The sequence below is a fragment of the Mastigoproctus giganteus genome, chromosome 9 (genome assembly GCF_048544385.1).
Source record: "Mastigoproctus giganteus isolate SK-2022 chromosome 9, ASM4854438v1, whole genome shotgun sequence".
Taxonomy (NCBI): Eukaryota; Metazoa; Arthropoda; class Arachnida; order Uropygi; family Thelyphonidae; genus Mastigoproctus; species Mastigoproctus giganteus.
Genome location: NC_143583.1, coordinates 203,136,719 through 203,159,251, shown reverse-complemented (window position 1 = coordinate 203,159,251; position 22,533 = coordinate 203,136,719). Strand labels below are relative to the sequence as shown.

At 35.0% G+C, this 22,533-nt stretch overlaps 1 protein-coding gene across 4 annotated transcripts in view; it reads left to right on the top strand.

Moving 5' to 3' along the window:
* Positions 1-20,209, top strand: part of LOC150081042 (phosphatase and actin regulator 2-like) — a 286,501-nt gene extending 266,292 nt beyond the window's left edge. For all 4 annotated transcript variants that reach the window (XM_090381992.1, XM_090381995.1, XM_090381994.1 and 1 more), the window contains exons 11-13: positions 4,384-4,521; positions 10,470-10,546; positions 19,640-20,209. In XM_090381992.1, the coding sequence (XP_090238118.1) occupies positions 4,384-4,521; positions 10,470-10,546; positions 19,640-19,655 (231 nt within the window). In that variant the 3' untranslated portion in view covers positions 19,656-20,209. The remainder of the gene's footprint in view (positions 1-4,383; positions 4,522-10,469; positions 10,547-19,639) is intronic.
* The last annotated feature ends 2,324 nt before the right edge of the window (positions 20,210-22,533 follow it).

Sequence of the window (22,533 nt, the reverse complement as noted above, 5' to 3'; positions counted from 1 at the left end):
TGGCATCCACACCGCATGGAGGAATGCCGCCCCCTCTTTGTTACCAGGCAATACTAGGTGCTAGATGACTCTCATCAACTGGTGCAATACCACTGCTTTGCTTATTGGACGCTTGAAGTGGTGGAACCGATGTTTAGTCTCCAGAGCTAAGTTCTGGTCAACCCTTCCCCTTCTCTTCCATCATGCAGTATGACTGATGACTTTTGAGGTTATGATGAACATTGTAGCGAGATCCAATATTCCTTACATTTCGAGGGTACAGCTCTAAAATGGTGTTTGCAGGCTCGCTGCTAGTTAATACACCGGAACGAACCTATTGATAACTCTTTAGGAGACTTCCGGATCAGCTAGTGTATAATCTTGCTACCTCTACTCTGCCAGTTTGGAGGGAGTCTGAGTAGTGTGTATGCGGGTGGCATTGTTGAGGCCACGTTATGTCAAGGATCTGGGTATATTCTTACCATGTGTATTCCATATCCAAAAATTTCATTACTTCATACAGCATGTCCCTCCCCCACACTTTTTCTTACTATTGAATACACCATGAATTGTCAAACTAATAGAGTAAGCTTATCTGCAAAAAGATCTAAACCTCCCAAACACTTCCTAGTTCATTTCACAAATATATGAGGTGCCTCCGTGGCCAGGTGGGAGGGAGCAGCAGTGCGTAGCACACGCTTCTTGATTAGACCGGGTTTCGAGCCCATCACCACCAAATACGGAGGATGCAGAAAGGTCAGGGAATGACCACCGCATATCCCGGAGCAATATAGCCTTAGTTGCTAATGCTCCTAAATAACAAACACACACACAAATATATGTGGTCTCAATTCTAATCTCAACGATGTCCATTTCCACTTTCAGTCTGGCAAACACCATGTACTTTTTCTGACAGAATCTCAATTATCAGTTGATTCAACTACTGCTCATCTCAGTTGCCCAAATTAATGTCTGTTCCGATATTCCATGTGAGAGACTTGGTAATTTGGAATCTCCTCTTTTCGATCTTCTGTGGCTTAAAATCTCTCTACCTCATTGTGTCAAATTCATTTGTTGTCTCTACCGTTCTTCCAGCTCCACTAATCACTTGGAGCTCTTTGACTTCCTCTCTTTGCAACTTGACTTTCTCCAGTCCAACTTTCCTGACAGTGAGGTAATTTTCCTTGGTGATTTTAATGTTCACAACTCCAGCTGGCTTCCATTTTCTAGTCACAACGAACCAGCTGGTCAAGATGCTGAGGCTTTTGCAATTACTAATGACCTTGCACAGATTGTTCATTTACCTACAAGAATACTGGACAATCCTAACCATACAGCCAACATGCTTGATCTTTTTCTCCCAAACAATCCTAAGTACATGGTCGAATTGAGTGGTACTTTAGGCACCTCAGATCACAACTTGGTGATTGTCTCTTCTCCAATGGAGCCTTTAACTCGTTGCTATTCCCAACGTCTTGTTGTTTGGCATTACAAGAATGCAAAATGGGATGACCGGCGAGATTTTCCTTGGTCAGATTTCTGTTTCAAAACTTCTGATGTCAACGTTTGTTCAGCTCATGTCAGTGAAATTATTCTTGTAGGAAGGGAATCCTTTATTCCACAGTCCACTTTAACATCTCGTCTTTTATCTAAACCTTGGTTTTCCAATAAATGTGCTAAGGCTGCTCAAGAGAAGAACATTGCATATGGGGCTCACATCTGGTGAGTTTGGGCTTGGCACAACCAGGGTCCTGAGCTGGATATCATCATTCTTCCCTTTCTTGGTGATTCCTTTCTACTTCTCTCTGTCTCAGGGTAATAGGGAAATTTTTTTTTTGGCCGGTGCAGCATAAATCCCAGGCTTCCTTGCACCATATGGCTAATAATAATAAAAAATAATAATAATAATAATAATATTGTAATTGGCTTGTTTCCAATTCTACAGTTTCATTTTATGCCTACACCAAAGCTTTCAACAATTGTAAAGCAGTTATCAGTCCAGATTAGATTTTGAACAAGCTAAGAGTAGAAAACTTTCTTGTTGCCCTAATGGTAGCCAAGCATTCTGGTCTCTTGCCAAAGCTATTTCCGCAACTTTTGCCCATCTCTGCTCCCACCTTTGTCAAAACCAGATGCTTCTGTTTTCACTTCAGCCAAGGATAAAGCTCACCTACTAGCATCCCATTTTTCTTCCAACTCATATATTAATGATCTCGGTAAAACACCTCCCACCATTCCCAACACGCTCCTTTCAATGCCTCCTGTGGTCTTTCGTCAAAAGGAAGTCAGGATTTTTACGAAACTTTATGCTAAGAAAGCTCCAGGTCCTGATGGTATTTCTCCATTTGTTCTCAAAACCTGTGCTCCTGAACTTACTCCTGTTCTTTGCCGCCTTTTTTCACTTTCTTATTCCAAAGGTGTTTTTCCTTCTGCTTGGAAATTTTCTCATATCCAGCCAATTCCTAAAAAGGGTGACAGATCCCTCCCATCCAATTATTGTCCCATTGCATTTACTTTTACTCTTTCTAAAGTAATGGAGAAATCAATTAACCACCAACTCTTAAATTACCTAGAAACCTTCCATCTGATCAACGATCACCAGTTTGGATTCTGTCAGTGTCGATACACTGGTGACATTCTGGCTTATGTTACCCATTTATGGACAAATTCAATGGAAAAGTTCGGTGAAACACAAGCAGTTGCTTTTGACATCTCAAAGGTTTTCGATCGTGTTTGGCATAAAGGTCTTCTAAACAAGCTTCCATCTTATGGTTTGCCAGTTGTTTTTTGTAATTGGTTATCCAGTTTTCTCTCTGATTGCTTGCTGAAGGTGATGGTAGATGGCTCTCTGTCTTCTAACTTCTATACTAATGCCGGTTCCCCCCAAGGTTCAGTTCTTTCACCCACTTTCCTCTTGTATATTAATGACCTTCTTCCATTGACTGGAAATCCTATCTATAGTTTTTCCCAAGATAGGAACATTGCATTCCACTTTCCATTTTGAGACACCTTTCCCTGCTCAATCAGCTACCAGTTCTTTAAATGCTGATCTCCAGGTAATTCTCTAGTGGGGTGAAGACAACTTTGTTGATTTCAATCCTCATATGTATATATAAGTAAAACACTAAAAAAAAAATTGGAAATCCAATAAAATTGCTAACACGGGTTTAAATAGCTTAAATTTCTAATAAATAAATAAATAAATATTACAGTAAATATAGCTTAAAACATAGGAATGAAGAGAAGTTTCTGAAAATTTACTTCTGCTTTTTATATGATTTAAAGATTTCATGGAAAGGGAAAGCCATTTCATCATAATAACATAAAAACACACAGAATTCCAGCTATCGGTATTATCGCAAATGCAGTAAGCTGGAGTTCACTACCTGTTTATAATTAGATTTCACTAACAGAAAAGCCCAATAAACCAGGAACTGCAAATTGTTTTATGGTAGTGACCTCCATGAATGTGCTCCTGCTCACGCCTGACGAAATTTCTGTTCAAGCGGAAAAATGTGAGCTCATGAAAACACGAGTTGGCCTAAAATATCACGTGTTATCTTGTGAATATAGCGAATGACAACAGTGTGTCTCCAACCAATATAACTATAGTAAATGGAAAATAGCTCTCACACGTTTGAGGTTTGACATTTTTTAAGCTTTGTAAACTTGTATGTATTGCTGCGCAAGTCGCCATATTCTGGTTTTGTGTACACCTGGTTTACTTGCAGACAAAATCGTGCATGAGCCAACGCGAAAATCGCATTATACTCACATTGTTCCCTAATATATCAGTCGTGTTGGAGCAAATTCACTTTGCGAAAATATGCGTTATAGCAGAACTGACTGTACGTAAATGTGCGAATTTTTAAGTTATTATTTTTAATTAAATAAATTTGTTTTTTTCATGCTGTTTAAAGGTTCTTTTACCTTAATACATTATAACAGAATTTATTTAATCTTTCCTTATGTTCGATTATCTGGAAGAGATCTGATATTAATTATTCCAGATAACTGATGCTCTGCTGTATTTTAATTTTTTTTTTTTAATTATGATTTGATTTTTGAAATAATTTTAATCTGATATTAGGCAACCAAATAAGAATAAATTAATATTTAAAAGCATTTATGTACAAAGTTTTCATTTTTATGAATTTTCAAAATTTTATGATGAAACTACAGAGCCTGCTTAGTACAAAAAACTCACTGTGCGAAAACTTAAAAATCAGTTTTTTTGATAGCTTGCTATTTTTCTTTTATGATTTCACTGTATTATTTAGTCAGTAGGCTGTTCTTTGGAAAAAAATAATTTTTCTGTTTTCATGAATTGTATTATTACTTATAGTATAATGTGGTGTAAAGCATTAAATTTATTTTCTTATGTTAGTTTCTTTTATCTTGTAGCTGAGCTTTCGTCCAACCATAGAAGAACTAAGGGAAAGAAAAATTATAAGGTTTAATGACTATGTAGAAGTTACGCAAGCACAAGATTATGACCGCCGAGCAGACAAACCATGGACACGCCTGACACCAAAGGATAAGGTATAATTAAGTTTTTGTGGATATACTGTAGGACAACATAATTACAGTAGTTCATTGTGAACAACCTTTTATTTTCTGGATAATAAGATGCACTGGACTAAACTTTTGGAAAAAATATTTTATTGCATACATCTGAAACATATATGCAAGTGCTTAGTGAACAAAATGTCAGTGCAGAATGAAGCTTTTATTCATTGTAGAACATCAAAAATTTGTCATCAATACTGTCACACTCCTTACTGATGTTATTGTCTAAACTTTCACTTTCTTCAAAGAGTGTATCATCTTCATTAGCATCAAGAGCATTGCTGATTCACTCACATTTCTTGAAAGACTTGGCAATTTTCTTGTATTTTGCTAACTGCCATGAATTTTTCACCTATTTGCAAACCCATTAAATTTTTGGCGTCAGACAGGGATTTGGTTCTTCCATCCATATGGTTTGCTTCTTATGCATGGTCTGCTTCTTATGCATAAATGCTATAAATAATTTCATAATGGAGTTGTCCAATGGCTGCAGTTGGCTAATGTTTCTTGTATTTGCAGCCAACTGTATGCTTAATTCTACAATCATCCTTTTTGTTGCTTCCATTACTTCTGCTCTGAACTGCTCAGACACTGAGAGCTAATGTTTTGATTAGTCCACTTTGATGTTTTTAACTATACTTTCCCTAGCCCACGCTACAGAAAAAAAATTGTAATGTACCTAGTACAGCATACCTTAAGATGTAGGGGAATTTTAGGAAACAGCTTCCTGGGGAAGGGAGTGTTTTACATGCCAGAAAATATGGTAATTTGAAATGTAAATAACGCTAATTAAACCGCAAAAGTTGTTGTTGTTACAAAGTGAAATTTATTGTGCAAAAGTTGACTTGAGTAAGTTAAACTCCCACACAGTAGAATCCTTCTTGTATTAGGCTTAATAATGAATGATTTGAAAGCTGTTGCTAAGAGTCTTCTACTTTGTACTGTTAGTGACAGCCTCAAAATCTTTCATGATTAGATCTGATGATAGGATTCATTCACAATAGATTAAGTAGTTCTGTTGTGTGGGAGCTTAATGTAATGTAATACTTTGTACACAGTAAAATTCACTTGATCATACAACAATCCATACTGTTTAATTAATGTTGTTCACATTTCAGATTAATTTATCAAGTTTTGATGTTTCAGTAAGGAAGTTCTTTTTTTCGTCAAGAACATGGTGATAAAAAGTTTTATGGAGATATTTCAGGCAATATCCAAGCATCTTATATGTTTCTATGAATGTGAAACAAAATTCACAAGTAAAGTGGAATTATTTAATTCAACTAATTTTTCTTTGTGATATAGCACGTACTGTTAATATAATCTGTGAATTTTCAAAATTTTCTTGGCAACTGTTTTATCCGCAGATGACAAAAATTATTTTGATATATGCAGATTATATTTTGTTATATATACAGGAACTCTCCGACTTACAGAAATTCAACTTTGCTTAAGTTTTTGCTCGCCGGTGCAAACTTAAAAAAATCGCGGAACCTATTTTGCATCCTGTAGGAATAAATGGAGGTATTGTGAAAATATTGTAATGTGAACCCAATAACACATCGGGTTTTTTTTTTTTTTTTTTGTAATTCAATCCAAGTCCTTGGAAGTTGAAAATTTCGCTATATTACTAAGCTATCTTTTCTGTTAATGCATCTAATTATAAACGGGTAGTAAACTCGATCTTATTGCATTTGCGATAATATCGATAACTGCAATCGTGTGGGTTTTTACATTATGGTATTATGGTGAAATGTGTTCCCCTTCACTGAAACCTTCAATCATATAATAAAACAAATTTTCAGAAACTTCTCTTCATTCCTATTTATATATTTCAATTATGAAGAGAAAGGGACCAACAGAAAGTGCAAGTGCTGGCAGTGCCAAGAAACGAAACAAAATTGATTTAGAAATGAAGATGAAAATGATTAAGAAGTACCAAGCAGGACAAAGTTTGCCATTTGTTGCAAGGGAATTAGGTTTCGCTGCTTCAACAGTGAATACTATTTTAAAGGACAGTGCACATATAAAAGAACATGTCAAAGGATCAACGCACTTAAGATCAACAATGATCACAAGACTGCGTTCAGGTGCTACACCGAAGATGGAACAGCTGTTAATATGAAAGGAAAATCAGATTCAGAAGCAAGTGTCCCTGAGTCTAATGACCATTCAAGCAAGCACAAGAAATGTTTATAAAGATTATTTATAAAGATATTAAGGATAAGTATGGTGAACCTCAACCCAAGTTCGTGGCAAGCAACAGGTGGTTTAATAGGTTCAAGCATCACGCTGGTTTCCACAACATTAAAGTATGTGGTGAAGTTGCCAGTGCCGATTCTGCAGCTGCAGAGAAATTTTGTGATGTGTTGGAAAAAATTATTGATGAAGGCGGCTATTCAACAGCAAATTTTTAACGTTGACGAGACTGCTCTGGATTGAACATACATTGCCAAAGAGGAAAATACAATGCTAGGTTTCAAGGCGTCAAAAGATAGGGTCACGCTCTTGCTTCGGGCTAATGCAGTGGGAGTTTACCGATTAAAACCATAGCTTGTGTACCATTCTAGAAATCCTCGTGCATTTTAAGGGCATCAATAAAGCCATCCTACCCCTGCATTTCTGATCGAACCAGAGAGCGTGGAAACAATATCTCTATTTGAGGATTGGTTTAAATGCTGCTTCATTCCCGAGGTTGAAAAATATTGTAACAATAGCAACGTTCCATTCAAGATTTTACTTCTATTAGATAATGCTCCTGGACATCCTATGCATCTAGATGATTTCAAGTTGAACGGGAAAGTCTCTTATTTCTATCACCAAACACGACTTCTCTCATCCAACCTATGGATCAGAGTGTTATTTTGAATTTAAAAGAATACTATTATTTAAGCACAACATTTGCTCAGACATTGTCTACAGTAGACGATGGTGCCTCTGTAGCCAGGTGGGCAGGAGCAGCAGTGCGTAGCACATGCTTCTTGATTAGACCAGGGTTCGAGCCCGTGAGCCACCAAATACGGAGGATGCAGAAAGGTCAGGGAATGACCACCGCATATCCCCGGAGCAATATGGCCTTAGTTGCTAATGCTCCTAAAAACCAAATAACAACAGTAGATGATGAGAAAAATTTTATGTTAAGAGACTTTTGGAAATCTTACAATATTTACTACGCCATCTATCTTAAACATTAATAAGGCCTGGGTGAAAATTACTAAAAGTTGTTTAAATCATGCATGGAAGAAAATATGCCCACAGCATGTAAAAGGCTTCGAAGATTGGAAAAAGAGGAATCATATGAAGAGGTTACAGATAAGATTGCAAAGGTTGCAGAGCTACTTCAGTTGGAGGTTGATGCCAAAGACACGGAGGAGTTAATAGAGGAAAAAGGGAAGGAATTATCTAACAAAGAACTTATTGACTTGCAGGCAGTGATAGTTAAAGAAGAAAATGATGACTTAAGCTCAAGATGAACCAAATGAGGAGCCGAGACACTTCATCACCAGAGATGGCAATGGCATTTCGTGAATTGCATCGGCAATGTCGAGGTTTGAGAAGATGGATCTTGACAGCAAATGATTCTTAAAAGTTAACAGAAGGGTGAAATGTTTGCTTGATACAAAGAAATCTATGATGAAAAGAAAAAAGCCACCGTCCAGTCATCCATTAATATGTTCTTTTTTTAAGATTGAGCGGCCGACCCCTTCTAAATCTCCACAGTCCTCAATCTCCGTAGCAGTGTACTTATCAGCTGAAGACGTTGATTCTGGAAACGATGCCCGAGAGGTAAAACTTGCTGACATTATGCCTGTTTCCTTTCTTTTTTGTAAATTTATAATTTTGAAATTGCACCCTTTTGTAATTTTTCCTGCACATGAGATAAAAAATTGAATAAATACATAAATAATTCTATTTACACATTTGTCGAACATTTCTTTTTTGATTCAATCAATTCAGCGAGCACAGTTGCGAGTGCTGCACAAGCATGGAAGAAATTCCGACTTATGTAGCATTCCACGGAACGTAACCGCTATGTAAGTCGGGGGGTTTTTATAGTTGCTATCTTTATCCTGACACACACACACGCGCACATGCACACAACTGTATTTTGTTGCTAACATCTGCATTCTCTTTGTTATATCAATAGTAGCAATATCACCACTAGGCAGTATTGCATATTATGAGAATACAGTGGTACCTTGGTTTGCGAGCATAATTCATTCTGGAAATGTGCTCATAATCCAAAGCACTCGTATATCAAAGCGAATTTCCCCATAAGAAATAATGGAAACCCAGATGATTTGTTCCAAAACTCAAAAATATTCATATACTGTAAAAATGATTAATACAAAATACATACCTTTTTTATATTTTTAATATTTAAATTTAATATACATAAAGCAATCGAATTTATTAATTATTGGGTAGGACGACATTCACTGTCTCTAACGGAATCACTGCTATCTGTTGACTTTTTCTTTTTGTGCGACTTTAACAAGGAATCTTTCCAATGACACTTGCTTTTGCCTCCTTTTGAGGATTTCACGGAAATCAGATTCATTGCTTGCACTATTACAAAATGAGGAGGCACGTTTGATACACATAAACAAAGCTGCGCATGTGTAGCAACTGAATAAACAACACCGTAAAGGCAGAGATACACTATTAACACCACATTTTACTAAAGCACATTTCTGGCGGTTACTACCATTAAACAATAAAAACAATTTCCAGTTGCGTTCCTGCTAGTGGAATCTGTTATAAACTGGTAGTAAACTCGATCTAATTGCATTTGCGATTATACTAGCTGGAATTGTTGGTTTTTACGTTATTATGGCGAAATGTGTTTCCCCTTCACTGATATAAAAAACCATAAATACATTTTCAAAATCTTATCTTCATTCCTATCGGGTTGCGTTCGGTTGGGGTGATTCTGCGTTCGACTGCCATTTTTTGTAACCACAAAAAGGCGAATCGTGCATAAGCGAATTCAGTTCATGTTATATAAGATATCGTTCCTGTATTTATAAATCGTGTATGATCGAATTCGTGTAGTGTAAACACGTGTTATACGAGGACTGACTGTACTCGTATTGCAAGACCTCGCTTGTTTATCAAGTTAAAATTTATTAAAAATTTTTGCTCATCTTGCAAAACACTCGCATACCAAGTTACTCGTAATCCAAGGTACCACTGTATAGTAGAACCATAAAAATCTGGAATTTTTTGAATATTTCTCTGAAGGTGGTTGACTGTACAAGGGCAGAGGGGAAATACACCTCTGGCTGTACTTTAAAAAAAAAAAAAAGTATAACTAGTGTCATATTTATGCATTATGTTCCAAACACTAATTTCTTTCTGTTTTACGTATTTCCTAGACTGTATGTCTTTGTTACTATGTATTTTCAAAGTATAAAGTTATTCATGTGAGACACTCAATACTAATTCACAGTGTAGTATTAATAGTACAGTACCATGTGTTTAGCATATTTAAAGCAATATGATTGCTGAAATCATATCACACTATTTATACGACATATTAAAAAATAGTAGAAAATTGCAACACCTGTACTAGAGATAGCATTTGAACCTGCAAGCTACACGAACCAATCTGGCTTAATGCTGGTGGCACGTTCTGTGGAGGTTATAGGGATCAGAGCTATTGTATAATATGATTAAAAATATCGAATTATCCCAAATACTTAGATTATATATATATATCACCTCTAAAAAAAAAAAAAAAAAATGTATTTTTGCAAATTGTGGAATGTGCTGTGCTATATCTTGAAGATTCCAAATTTATGAGGTTTACTGTATTTTATCAGTCAAAGCAGATTTTATCTTACTTAACATTATTGGAATTGAAAGATCTTTTGTATTGGAATGTCATTAATGCAACAAATGTTTGCCCTTTTCTGTAGGCAGCTATTCGTAAAGAGCTGAATGAATTCAAGAGCATGGAGATGGAAGTCCATGAAGATAGTAAGCATTTAACAAGGTATGTTTAAGGTGAAAATATCACCAGAAATATCACATTTTTTGTATTTTAAAATATATCAGATATTATGGTGGGCCCTATATATATATATATATATATATATATATATATATATATTTTTTTTTTTTTTTTTTTAATATTTTTTTTATTATTATATTTTTTTTTATACTCTGTGTAATTACTGACACCCAGACGAGCTTAAAACTTCATTATAACTACTTAAGGCTGCTGATATACTGTGATTGAGCTGAGCACATTTTTTGTGGAGGTGCATGGATTTGACTTAACTTATTATAACACTTGTAACTGTAGTGTCACACACATGCTACATCAGGATCACATTCATCCCCATCGTTTAAAACTGGTATCATAATAAAATAGTTTTATAAATTTATAAAGTAATTTACCATATTAAACCATATTTATCATACTGGTAAATATGTTACATAGCAAGGTTTTGAAATCTGTTCATCAGTATTTCTTGGTGTTTCTTTATGAATTTGGGAACGTTGATTCCAAATCTGACCTTAGTTTCTGCTTAGTATCAGTGGTTTTTTCTTAACCAGAAATGAAACACAATAATACTATAGGCAGATTTATTAAGAATGTTTAATTTCTGTACATAATCAAGTAATAATCACTGATACTGATATAAGTAAACAAAGTAAAAAATTTCCTTAAAAATGTATAATTGAGCATCTTTGTCCTTTCTGGTCAGTGTAATTGACTTGGACCAAGAACCAGATATAGTCACACATCATTTCTTCATGCCATCTTTTCTTGGTACCTTTTCTCCTTTGGCTGTATGTCCTGGTGTAATCACTCTCTATGCTTCTTGCTAACATTGCTGGATTTGGTCTGAAAAAATCCGGGTGAGAGTACAAGTAACAGAGCTCAATCGACATTCTGCAATGATTGATGTTCCCATTTTTCATAAATTTCAATGAACTTGTCAACCAGCACCTTGTAATTTTCACTCTTAATGTTATCAAGAATGCCATTCACTAGAATTGCAAAACAGCTGCCAGCCATATTGCTCAAGCATGTCATTTTGTCTTCCGTGTCTTGTAAAGCCAACATCTGCTTAACTTGTGGACCAATAAATATGCCACATTTCACTTTTGCATCCAATAATTTTAGAGCAAACGGATTGTATATGCTTGAGGGTATCACCTTAAGGATACAGTGCTGTAACAAATTGTTTGACCAGTCCAATAAAGATGAGGACCTCCATACCGAGTCCAAACCTGACTAAGAGAGGTGGAAACAACACTTTGTTTCTTGGAACTAAGGCAAACAATTAATTCTGGCAAATCTTTCTCTTCTCCTGTAGTGCTGGACCCAGATGCAGAGAAAGCAAGGAAATTTAGTGAAACCACCTTGCACAACCATGAATTCAGAATGAACACTAATGCCTCAAAGTTACAAACATCCCATTTATACTGGTCATATCTCTATATTCTCTAACACATGCTGCATATTTCCATAGTCTTTAATTCAAATGTGCAACAGGAATTGATTGGTGTATTCACCAATTCACCAAATTTCAAAATGTGCAACAGGAATTGATTGGTGGATTCACCAATTCACCAAATTTCAAAATGTGCAACAGGAATTGATTGGTGGATTCACCAAATCCCAAGAGTTATTAATTAACTCTTGGGATTCATTGATAGTTTGAAATCTATAGTGCTTCACAATGGTGAAGCACCATAGATTTCAAATATTTAGATGAATTGCTTATGAAAAAACACCATTCTTCTGGATTTTCACTAATGCTAATTTCTTTCATTAAGAGCAATCAGGTCAGAATGATATTCTGCATCAGTGTGTGGAAGTCTTGCCTTTTGGATCTGATATCTTCCACTCTTCTGATGTCAGGAGCTCTGAACTGGATTTGGTTTGACCACTGTCCCTCACTAAATCATCCAGTTCTTGTTGATTAGGGAAATGTGATACTTTACAATTGAACAGGCTTCTGGTATGTAATCCCGATTATTCTGTTCATGAGGTTCATTATCCATTTCTGAAAACTCTTCTTAAGAAAATGGATTGAAAACTGGCAGTTCTTCATTGTGTGACACCAGAGCAGTGGAGGATGGTAAGTTGGGATGCACCACAGCCTTTCAATCTATATAGCCACTCCCCAATTAACGTAAGGGTTACATTCTGTGGAACGCTATGTAAGTTGAAATTTTCCCCATGCTTGTGTAGCACTTGCAACTGTGCTTGCTGAATTGATTGAATCAAAAAAGAAATGTTCGATGTACATGTGAATAGAATTATTTATTGTATTTGTTCAATTTTTTTATCTCATGCACAGGAAAAATTACAAAAGCATGCAATTTTTAAAAAATTTCAAAATTACAAAAAAAGAGAGGAGACAGGCATAACATCAGTAAGTTTTACCTCTTGAGTATTGTTGCCAGCATCGACATCTTCAGCTGATAAGTACGCCACTGTGGAGGTTGAGGGCTGTGGAGATTTAGAAGGGGTCATCTGCTCAACCTTACGAAAGAACATATTAATGGATGATTGGACAGTGGCTTTTTTCTTTTCATCATAGATTTCTTTGTAGCAAGCAAGCATATCATTCACCCCTCTGTTAACTTTTAAGAATCGTTCACTGTGAGGATCCATCTTCTCGAACCTCCCCATTGCTGATGCAATTTCAAGAAATGCCATTGCCATCTCTTTGGTGATGAAGCGTCTCGGCTCCTCATTTGGTTCATCTTGAGTTTCGTCAGCATTTTCTTCTTTCACTATCGCTGCCTGCAAGTCAATAAGTTCATTAGATAATTCCTTCTCTTCTTCCTCTATTAACTCTTCCACGTCTTTGGCATCAATCTCCAACTGAAGTAGCTCTGCAAACCTTTACAATCTTATCTGTAACCTCTTCATATGATTTGTCTTTTTCAAACCCTTCGAAACCTTTTACATGCTGTGAGCATATTTTCTTCCATGTGCTATTTAAACAACTTTTAGTAATTTCTACCCAGGCCTTATTAATGTTTAAGATGGCGTGGTAAATATTGTAATATTTCCAAAAGTCTCTTAACGTAAAATTTTTCTCACTGTCTATTGCGGACAATGCCTGAGCAAATGTTGTGCATAAATAGTATGCTTTTAAATTCAAAATTCAAAATAACACCCTGATCCATAGGTTGGACGAGTGAAGTTGGGTTTGGCAGTAGAAATATATGACTCTCACGACATTTGAATTGAAATCATCTAGATGAGTAGGATGTCCAGGAGCATTATCTAATAGAAGCAAAATCTTGAAAGGAACGTCATTGTTTTTACAATATTTTTCAGCCTCGGGAATGAAGCAGCATTTAACCCAATCCTCAAAGAGAGATATTGTTATCCGTGCTCTCTGGTTTTGATCGGAAATGCATGTGTAGGGAGGCTTTATTGATGCCCTTAAATGCACAAGGATTTCCAGAATGGTTCACAAGCAGTGGTATTAATCTGTAATTTCCTGCTGCATTAGCAGGAAATTACAAGCAAGAGCATGGCCCTATCTTTTGAAGCCTTGAAACCTAGCATTGTCTTTTCCTCTTTGGAACCAATACAGAGCAGTCTCGTGAACATTAAAAATTTGCTGTGTTGAATAGCTGCCTTCATAAATAATTTTTTTCAACACATCACAAATTTTCTCTGCAGCTGCAGAATTGGCACTGGCGACTTCACCGCATACTCTAACATTGTGGAAACCAGCGCAATGCTTGAACCTATTAAACCACCCGTTGCTTGTCATGAACTTGGCTTGGGGTTTGCCATACTTATCCTTAATATCTTCATAAATACTTATTGCTTTTGCTTGAATGGCCATTGGACTCAGGGGCACTTACTTCTGAATCCGATTTTCCATCCGTATTATTAATAGCTCTTCCATCTTCAATATAGCACCTGAACACTGTTTTGTGATCACTGTTAATTTTAAATGCATTGATCCTTTGACATGTTCTTTTATACGTCCACTGTCCCTTAAAATAGTATTCAATGTTGAAGTAGCGAGACCTAATTCCCTTGCAATAGATCACAAACTTTGTCCTGCTTCGTACTTCTTAATAAGTAATTTTGTTTCATTTCCTGGCACTGCCTGCACTTGCACTTTCCGTTGGTCCCTTTCCCTCCATCATTGTATGTAATAAGTAAATAGGAATGAAGAGAAGTGTCTGAAAATTTGTTTTTTGTACAATTGAAGATTTCAGTGAAGGGGGAAACATTTCACCGTAATACCATAACATAAAAACCCATAGAATTCCAATTGTCGGGATTATCATAAATGCAATAAGATCGAGTTTACTACCTGTTTATAATAGATTGCACTAACAGAAGAGCTCAATAAACCAGAAAGTGCAAATTTTTTTTTGATCGTGACCTCCAGAAATGTGTTTTAGAAAAATATTACAATGGTGTTCAAAATTGATTCTTATAACGGGAACATATGATACAATGAACGTTTAGTGCAATTTCCATTATAAAAATGATCTTTTAGAGAGATGAATATCCTACTAATATAGCAAAATTTTCAACTTCCAAGGAACTTGTAATGAATTTCAAAAAAAAAAAAAAAAAAAACCAATATGTTATTGGGTTTACATTATGATATTTTCACAATACCTGTAACTACGGATGCAAAATACGTTTCCATATTTTTTTTTCAGTTTGCACCGGCCGGCAAAAACTTTCGTAAAGTCGAATTTGCGTAAGCTGAGTATTACGTAAGTCAGGGAGTTCCTGTACTTCTTAAACTTGGATATATCTACTATACAAAAGTAGCAGTCATTATGTGATGGTTTGTGGGTTCTCCCCATATTCAAGTTATAGCAAAAGGATTGGCATTGCAACTAGCACAGCAGACAAGAGGTGTCTGCAACTTGTCTTCATCATATACTGGCATTCCAAAGTAGGGTTCGTATATTCACTGAAAAATTTGGTGCCACTAGTGATGTTATGCTTCACTGCTTTGGACCGATATGATATCTACAACCATAATAGAATGAGTCTTGAGATAATTTACACGCCTTTATTTGGTAACCATAGCAAATTGAGGGGGGGGGAGACATGTTACTACAGGCTCTTATATGTCAGAATTGGTACACACTGAACTGATTTAATACATGTAAAGGTTCTAATTGCTGCAAAAGTAATGATGACACTAGTGAAAAATTAATGACTGTTGGATTCTGCACACAAAATATTAAAAAAAAAAAAAAAACAATTCAATATAAACATAAATATTTTTCTGTTATATTACTGCAATTGTGTGGCTGTATGTTAATATGAAATACACGTGTTGTTAATGCAGTGTAATTTCAAGTCCAACGTCATCTGAGTTTAAAATACAATTTTTCTGCTTTTTTTTTTTTTTTATATATATATAAAATTTATGAATTCTCCTTTCTGAAATTCAAAGGTTGGCAACAATGTGTAAACTGTAATTAATAATGGTTATACAAAAAAAAAAAAAAGAAAAAGCAAACCTAAAATAACATTACCATTCAAAGTGTATTCTGTAATCTCTTTCACTGTATGGCTGCAGTTGGGAATTAGTTTACATGTACAAGTATTCTAATCTGATTTTACACATGCTTGCACATACCTCCATTGTGTACTTGGATATACTGAGTTCTGAGAACAGTGGCATATTCAAGAGTTGAGAATGGTAAGTAGATGGCAGCACTTATTTTGAGAGATGGATAGAGTCAGGAACAAGCAGTTTGAAGCAGTATGCTATTGAGTAACAGACTTGGATCACTACAAAAGAGGTGTTATAATGCAAAGCCACATTATGGATGACCACAGTGGGGGGTTCTTAACATTTTTATACATTACTTCCCTTTCGATTTTTGGCTGCCACCTCACTTCCCCATCCAAGTTTCCAAATTTGTAAACAAAGTACAGTCAGTCCTCGTATAACACGTGTTTACACTACACGAATTCGATCATACACGATTTATAAATAGGGGAACGATATCTTATATAACACGAACCGAATTCGCTTATGCACGATTCGCCTTTGTGTTTACAAGAAATGGCAGTCGAGTGCGGAATCACCCCAACTGAACACAACACAATAGGAATGAAGAGGAGATTCTGAAAATGTATTTGTTTTTTATATCAGTGAAGGGGAAACACATTTCACCATAATAACGTAAAAAGCAACACAATTCCAGCTATCGGTATAATCCCAAATGCAATTAGATCGAGTTTACTACCAGTTAATAACAGATTCCATTAGCAGAAAGGCAACTGGAAATTGTTTTTATTGTTTTATGGTAGTAACCCCTAGAAATGTCCTTTAGTAAAATGTGAGGTGTTAATAGTGTATCTCTGCCTTTAAGGTGTTGTTTATTCAGTTGCTACATGCACGCAGCTTTGTTTATGTGTATCAAGCGTGCCTCCTCCTTTTGTAATTGTGCTTTATTCCCTAAAAATGAGTAAAATACTTAAAAGGTGTGAAAAGGAAGTGTGCTGGTGAAGACACTGCAGATTCACAGAGAAAAACAAAAGCAATATCGATAAACAGAGGCGGACTGGGTCAAAAATTCTTACCCAGGAAAATTTATAGTGTCCTCATACTAGGGTTTATGGCCAAAATCACACTGGTCTCCAGCCCACCGGGGTTTCCCCGATAAGGCTAATGGCCAGTCCGCCTCTGTCAGAGAAAAAATATGAAATTATGAAACGCTTTGAGCGAAATGAAAGACCATGTGATATTGCACATGCTACAGACCTAAATGAGGCAACGCCGAGAATTACAAAGAGTGCAGAGAAAATAAAAACAACTTTCATAGCAGGAACAACTCAAAGTGCAATTAAAATCCATTAGATTAAGACACAAAGAATTGGAAGAGATGGAACGGCTGTCATCTGTTTGGATAGAAAATCAAACAAAAAACAAGTTTGCTTATGATGGAAGCAAAAGCATTAGCAACATTTTATTACGTAATAGTCGTAATAAAATACTTAAGTATTACTTAAAATACTTAAGTAATTAAAATGCTTACGTATTTTATTACGTACAACAATAAATAATCGTAATAAAATACGTATTTTATTACGATTATTTATTGTGTTTGGTAATGTTTTGGTTACAAATGTGTGTTCAATCTTGGGTGGTCGGCACCTAACCCTATTTTTCCCATAGGGCCTGTTGTTTATATTACACGATTTTGTATTGCACGAGGGTTTCTAGGAGCACAAATATCGTGCTATACGAGGACTGACTGTATACGGACAAAAAATTTAATTTTGAAAATATCTTGTTTAAAGGTTCAATTTGTGCATTACAACAGCCTGAAAGGGAACAGGTGAAGCAAATAATAAATAAAAATTTTAAAAAATACTAGCGGAAGAAAAATGGTGTATTTTGGGAAGTTTAGCCACTTACCCAACCCCTTAAAAGGTGACGGGGGTTAAGACACCTACTCTGTAACAAGCTACATTGTATTGTCACTGGTAGCTTGATCTTTTGGTTGTGCTATTAAAAGGGAAGGGAGGGGAATTCTATTTATATGTCACAATATTGGCATGCACTTTACTGTATATTGTAGTGTATAACTTGATCTCTGTTTTTTGCCTTGAAAATTCATGCTTAATCATATTCGTCATATAGTTCAACCCCATATTCTAGTCTTATTTCAAAACTTGCATAATGCAGTACAGTAAAAATCTACCATTGTTTTTTTTAATTCAGTTATTTCTCTCAAAAGTTTACATTGTAACATTTTGAGCTGCACCTGTGGCAAGTGTATGCAGTACTCCCTACAATAGAAGGTCATGAAAACAAAACAGGCATAGGTGACATCACTCTTATTGATGTATTTGCATAAGAGAGAGACTTCGATTATGTAACTGAGCTATTCCTTATTGCCTGTTTGGGACTGCTGCAAATTGGTTTCTGGATTGTAAACAGTGCCTCAGTATTGAGGCAGCACATTTACTATAATAAATTGATAGTTTTTATTGCAAAATTTTGGGTTTACTTTTCAAGTTCTCGAAACTACTGAAAAATTTTGTGAACTTTTTTTTGTTTGAGGTGATGAACAAATTCTTGTTTTAAAAAGTGTAAATATACATAAGTAATAAATTGCAAAGATACCAGTATTAATTAATTTGTCTTTTTTAACATTAAGTAGGTTCCTTTAAGTAAAACTTTTTATTTTATACTTGGCTTATAAGTCAACCCTCAAATTTCAGATGATTGTTCTTTTTTAGTGCTTCAAGGGTTAACTTATAAGCCAGAATGTTTGAAAAGAAGAATAATATCAGTAGCCATATTTTGTTGCCATGTATTCAAACCACAGCCAACTCAAATGCATATACTACCATACTTATGCATTTACCACTTGGCTGGCTAATTATCCCAAATAGCATGCGTTGTCATGATATGTTCAGTATAAAACAAAAGTAGGAACAGGTAATTCTCTGACAGTGGAGTAGTCATGTTGAACAGTTTAGCAACCTGGCCTGGAGGCCTCATTTTAGAATGGATGTAGAGTTGCTAGAACGAGATTGGTGAGGGGAACAAAGGGGGACTCTTACCAAGATAGGCTTAAGTTCTTCAAATTGCAGTGCCTGGAGAGTAGGCACCTGCGAGGTGATCTGATTGAGGTGTATAAGGCCTTGAATGGGTTGAGCAAGCTGAATGCTGATAGGATTCTTCCTCTTGCTCAGATTAAGAACCTGAGGGGGCCATAGATTCAAATTGAGGAAAGACAGATGTAGGATAGATGTGCGGAAATTTGCCTTTAGCCAGTGGGTGGTTGATTGGTGGAACAGACTTCCGTCTTTTTTTGTGGAAGTTGATTGCCTAAAATAAATTTAAGGCTGAGCTGGACAGGCATTTGGAATAAATGACACAGTGAAATGGGCAGTGGTTTTTTTTTTTTTTTTTTTGCTGTGCTGCATAAGCTCGCTTTCTTGCATCCTATGCTAATGCTAAACCTCCTGTTTAAATTTTTTGTTTTGTATGTTTTCATTTACACAAATATAAACAAATTGTGCTTTATGAACTTAAGTTATCCAAACTTTTGATGCTTATTATGTGCATTAATATTTATTGTTATTAATATTTTATAGGTTTCATCGTCCATGATCACCTTTAGATGTTTCATAGCAACTTTGGACATCACAGGAGGATTATGTGAAATCACCTCATATCACATAGTCTTTATCCATGGTTTCATAAACTTTCTTCATTATATACAGCTGGTGTTATGTTTAGTCCAGCAGTAAATCTGCTGTTTTATTATTACAGCCTTGACTGCTTGTCAGTTCTATTTGATACAGGCTGGATATACGCACATAACTGACTGACTGACTCTGGAAGTTACAGCAGTAGTTGTGCAGTTTCATCCAAAACACATAGGTTTGTGATTTGCCTTCTGCTCTTTCCCTTTTGTGGTACTGGAAGGGATGGAGGAGGAAATACATAAAACTTTAAGATAAGGGATTTTGCTTCTAATGCATTTTCTTAGACATACTGTGAAAAGTTGATGAAAAACAACTGTGTTGCGGTCCTCATTTTTAATGTGTGCATGCGCACACACAGACCATCTCCCAGAACAATATTCTGTAAAATACAGTTGAAAATATGGCATTTCAGTCATTCAGATGTGTATGATATAATGTATTATAACTTTCATAACTTTTTTATTAGTTCTCAAGAAAATATTTTGATAAACAAACTTTGTGCATAAGAGAACATTACATATTTTAAAAATTTGAAGAATGTTTTATTAATGCGAAATTCATTATTTAGGTTGTCTGTTGATATCCTGTGATAAGTTATTGTATTTGAAAAAAATTATCTGTGAAATGATTTGTATGCTTCTCTCACACACTTTTATGTATGTGTGCACACTTATGCATACATACACTTACTCACCAAGTCACAAGCATTAATGTTCTTCAAAATATTCTCTACACCCTGTGAAATATTTAGCTGTTTTGACATGCAAAAAAAGTCTTTTTGCGAATTAACTGTAATTGAACTATGTATGAGCATAAAACAAACTGCCATTTATAAGTCCTAATAATCATAATTACCGTTATATGTATCTTTTTTATCTTAAAAACAGCAGCAGAAGTATTTTATATGTGAATGTTTAATATCTAAGTAATGAGAATAAGAAAAAAAAAAAGAAAAAAGTCTGGACATTTATTTTTCCAAACACATCTGGTTATGCATGAAGACTTCCCAGAAGTTAGAGTTTGGTTACAGAAGTGATAAGCATTTTGGTTGGTTATCTTAAACTATTAAGACCAAAAATATCCCTTGCAATCTTTTTAGTGTATGTGAATTTATTTATATATATATTTTATATATGTGAGCTTTAGTAACTGCAGTTCTTCTTTGGTCACAATAATATTTTATTATTTAATAATATAGCTGGAGTAAAAAAAATTATAAAATACACTTTTTAACGTTAGCTGAGCTTTGGTAACCGAAAATATATATTTAAGCTTAATTCATTAGTCATCATGTCAAAAATAAGGCTTAATACTTCTCTGGCCTGGTAATGTGTTATCTCTAGGTATTTTCCACTTCATTTGAGTGAAATTAATGACTGATACCCAACAGCAATTTTTCACAGATCGTAATTATTTTGCACTGCCAGTGTTTTTTTTCTGAATGAAAGAAATAATTATCTTAAAAATTCAGCTATTAGAGTATGTCTAAATAACAAACAATTCCTTTCCCCCAACCACCAAATGAAATGCTTTTCAGGAGGAAGAAAGCCTGATTTCTCAAATAATTTTTTGTTTGTGTGTGTAGAAAATTAGATATTCAAAAAAAAGTATGACCTTTTTGCATTAGTACTTACTCTAGCTGTATTATTTATTACCAGTGTGAAGCTCGATTTCACTACGTGCATATGTGTGCTTAACATATCAAGTGAAGGTCCCCTGTTGCATATTAATTCTTACTATCACTGATGTGTACATTTTTTTTAAGTTGATACTTCCATTTTGCCATTTATTTTTTACCAGTTTATTTTGTAAAATCCTGCTGTGCACAAAATAGTTAAACAAGAGGTGAAGCAATTTGTCATTTTCTTTCATTGTACAGCATATCGTTTTTTTTAATATTAATATTTTACCTCACTACTGCTACGTGACAGGTGGACAGATATTATTTACTCTTCAATAATTCTGACTGATTCAAATATATATTGAAATATTTATTAATTTAGGTTGTGTAAGAAACAAACATCTAGTCTGATAAACAATAGCTTACCACAAAATGCTTCCTTTCACATTTTTTTATATATATATATATATTTAAAAGTACTGCATGAAATTGAAAACCTAATGTTTATATTTCTTTTTGTATAAATTATTTTTTAGTCTTCCCCGTATATACTCTTTTGAGTGATTAAATTCCTTCTGGGTAATTCTTTCTTTTATACTCAGTTCAAATGTGGATTGCATTTAAAATATCAATGATATTGTAAAAAGGAAGTATTAAAAAATGTATGTAGTTTTTCTGTACTTGTGTGTGTGTGTGTGTGTGTGTGTGTGTGTGTGTGTGTGTGTGTGTGTGTGTGTGTGTGTGTGTGTGTGTGTGTTGATTAACCCATACTTTTGGGTTTAGTGCCTTCCCAGTGGTTGTATGATTGAGTGACAATTTATCATTTGGTGTTCTTGAAAAAAAAAGCCCAAGTGAAGAGATCTTATTATTTAGGACAATTTAAGTACTTGTTTTATATAAGTCAAGAGCTTTTATATTTTGGGAGTGGAAACATTTTTGAGGACACTGATAAAAAGAAGAATTTACAAGTGTTAACCCTACATTTGTTGCTTGTGGGATTGTGAGACAGGTCTTCCATAATTCCATTCTGTGCATGTTAAAAGAGCTTGTTTTGGAACGTGTCCAGGTACGTTTTTTATGTTTGTAGTCTTATACTTGAAGCAATGTAATTTGAGAACTGAGAGGTGCGGTATACATTTGCTGCTGTATAAAGTTGTAG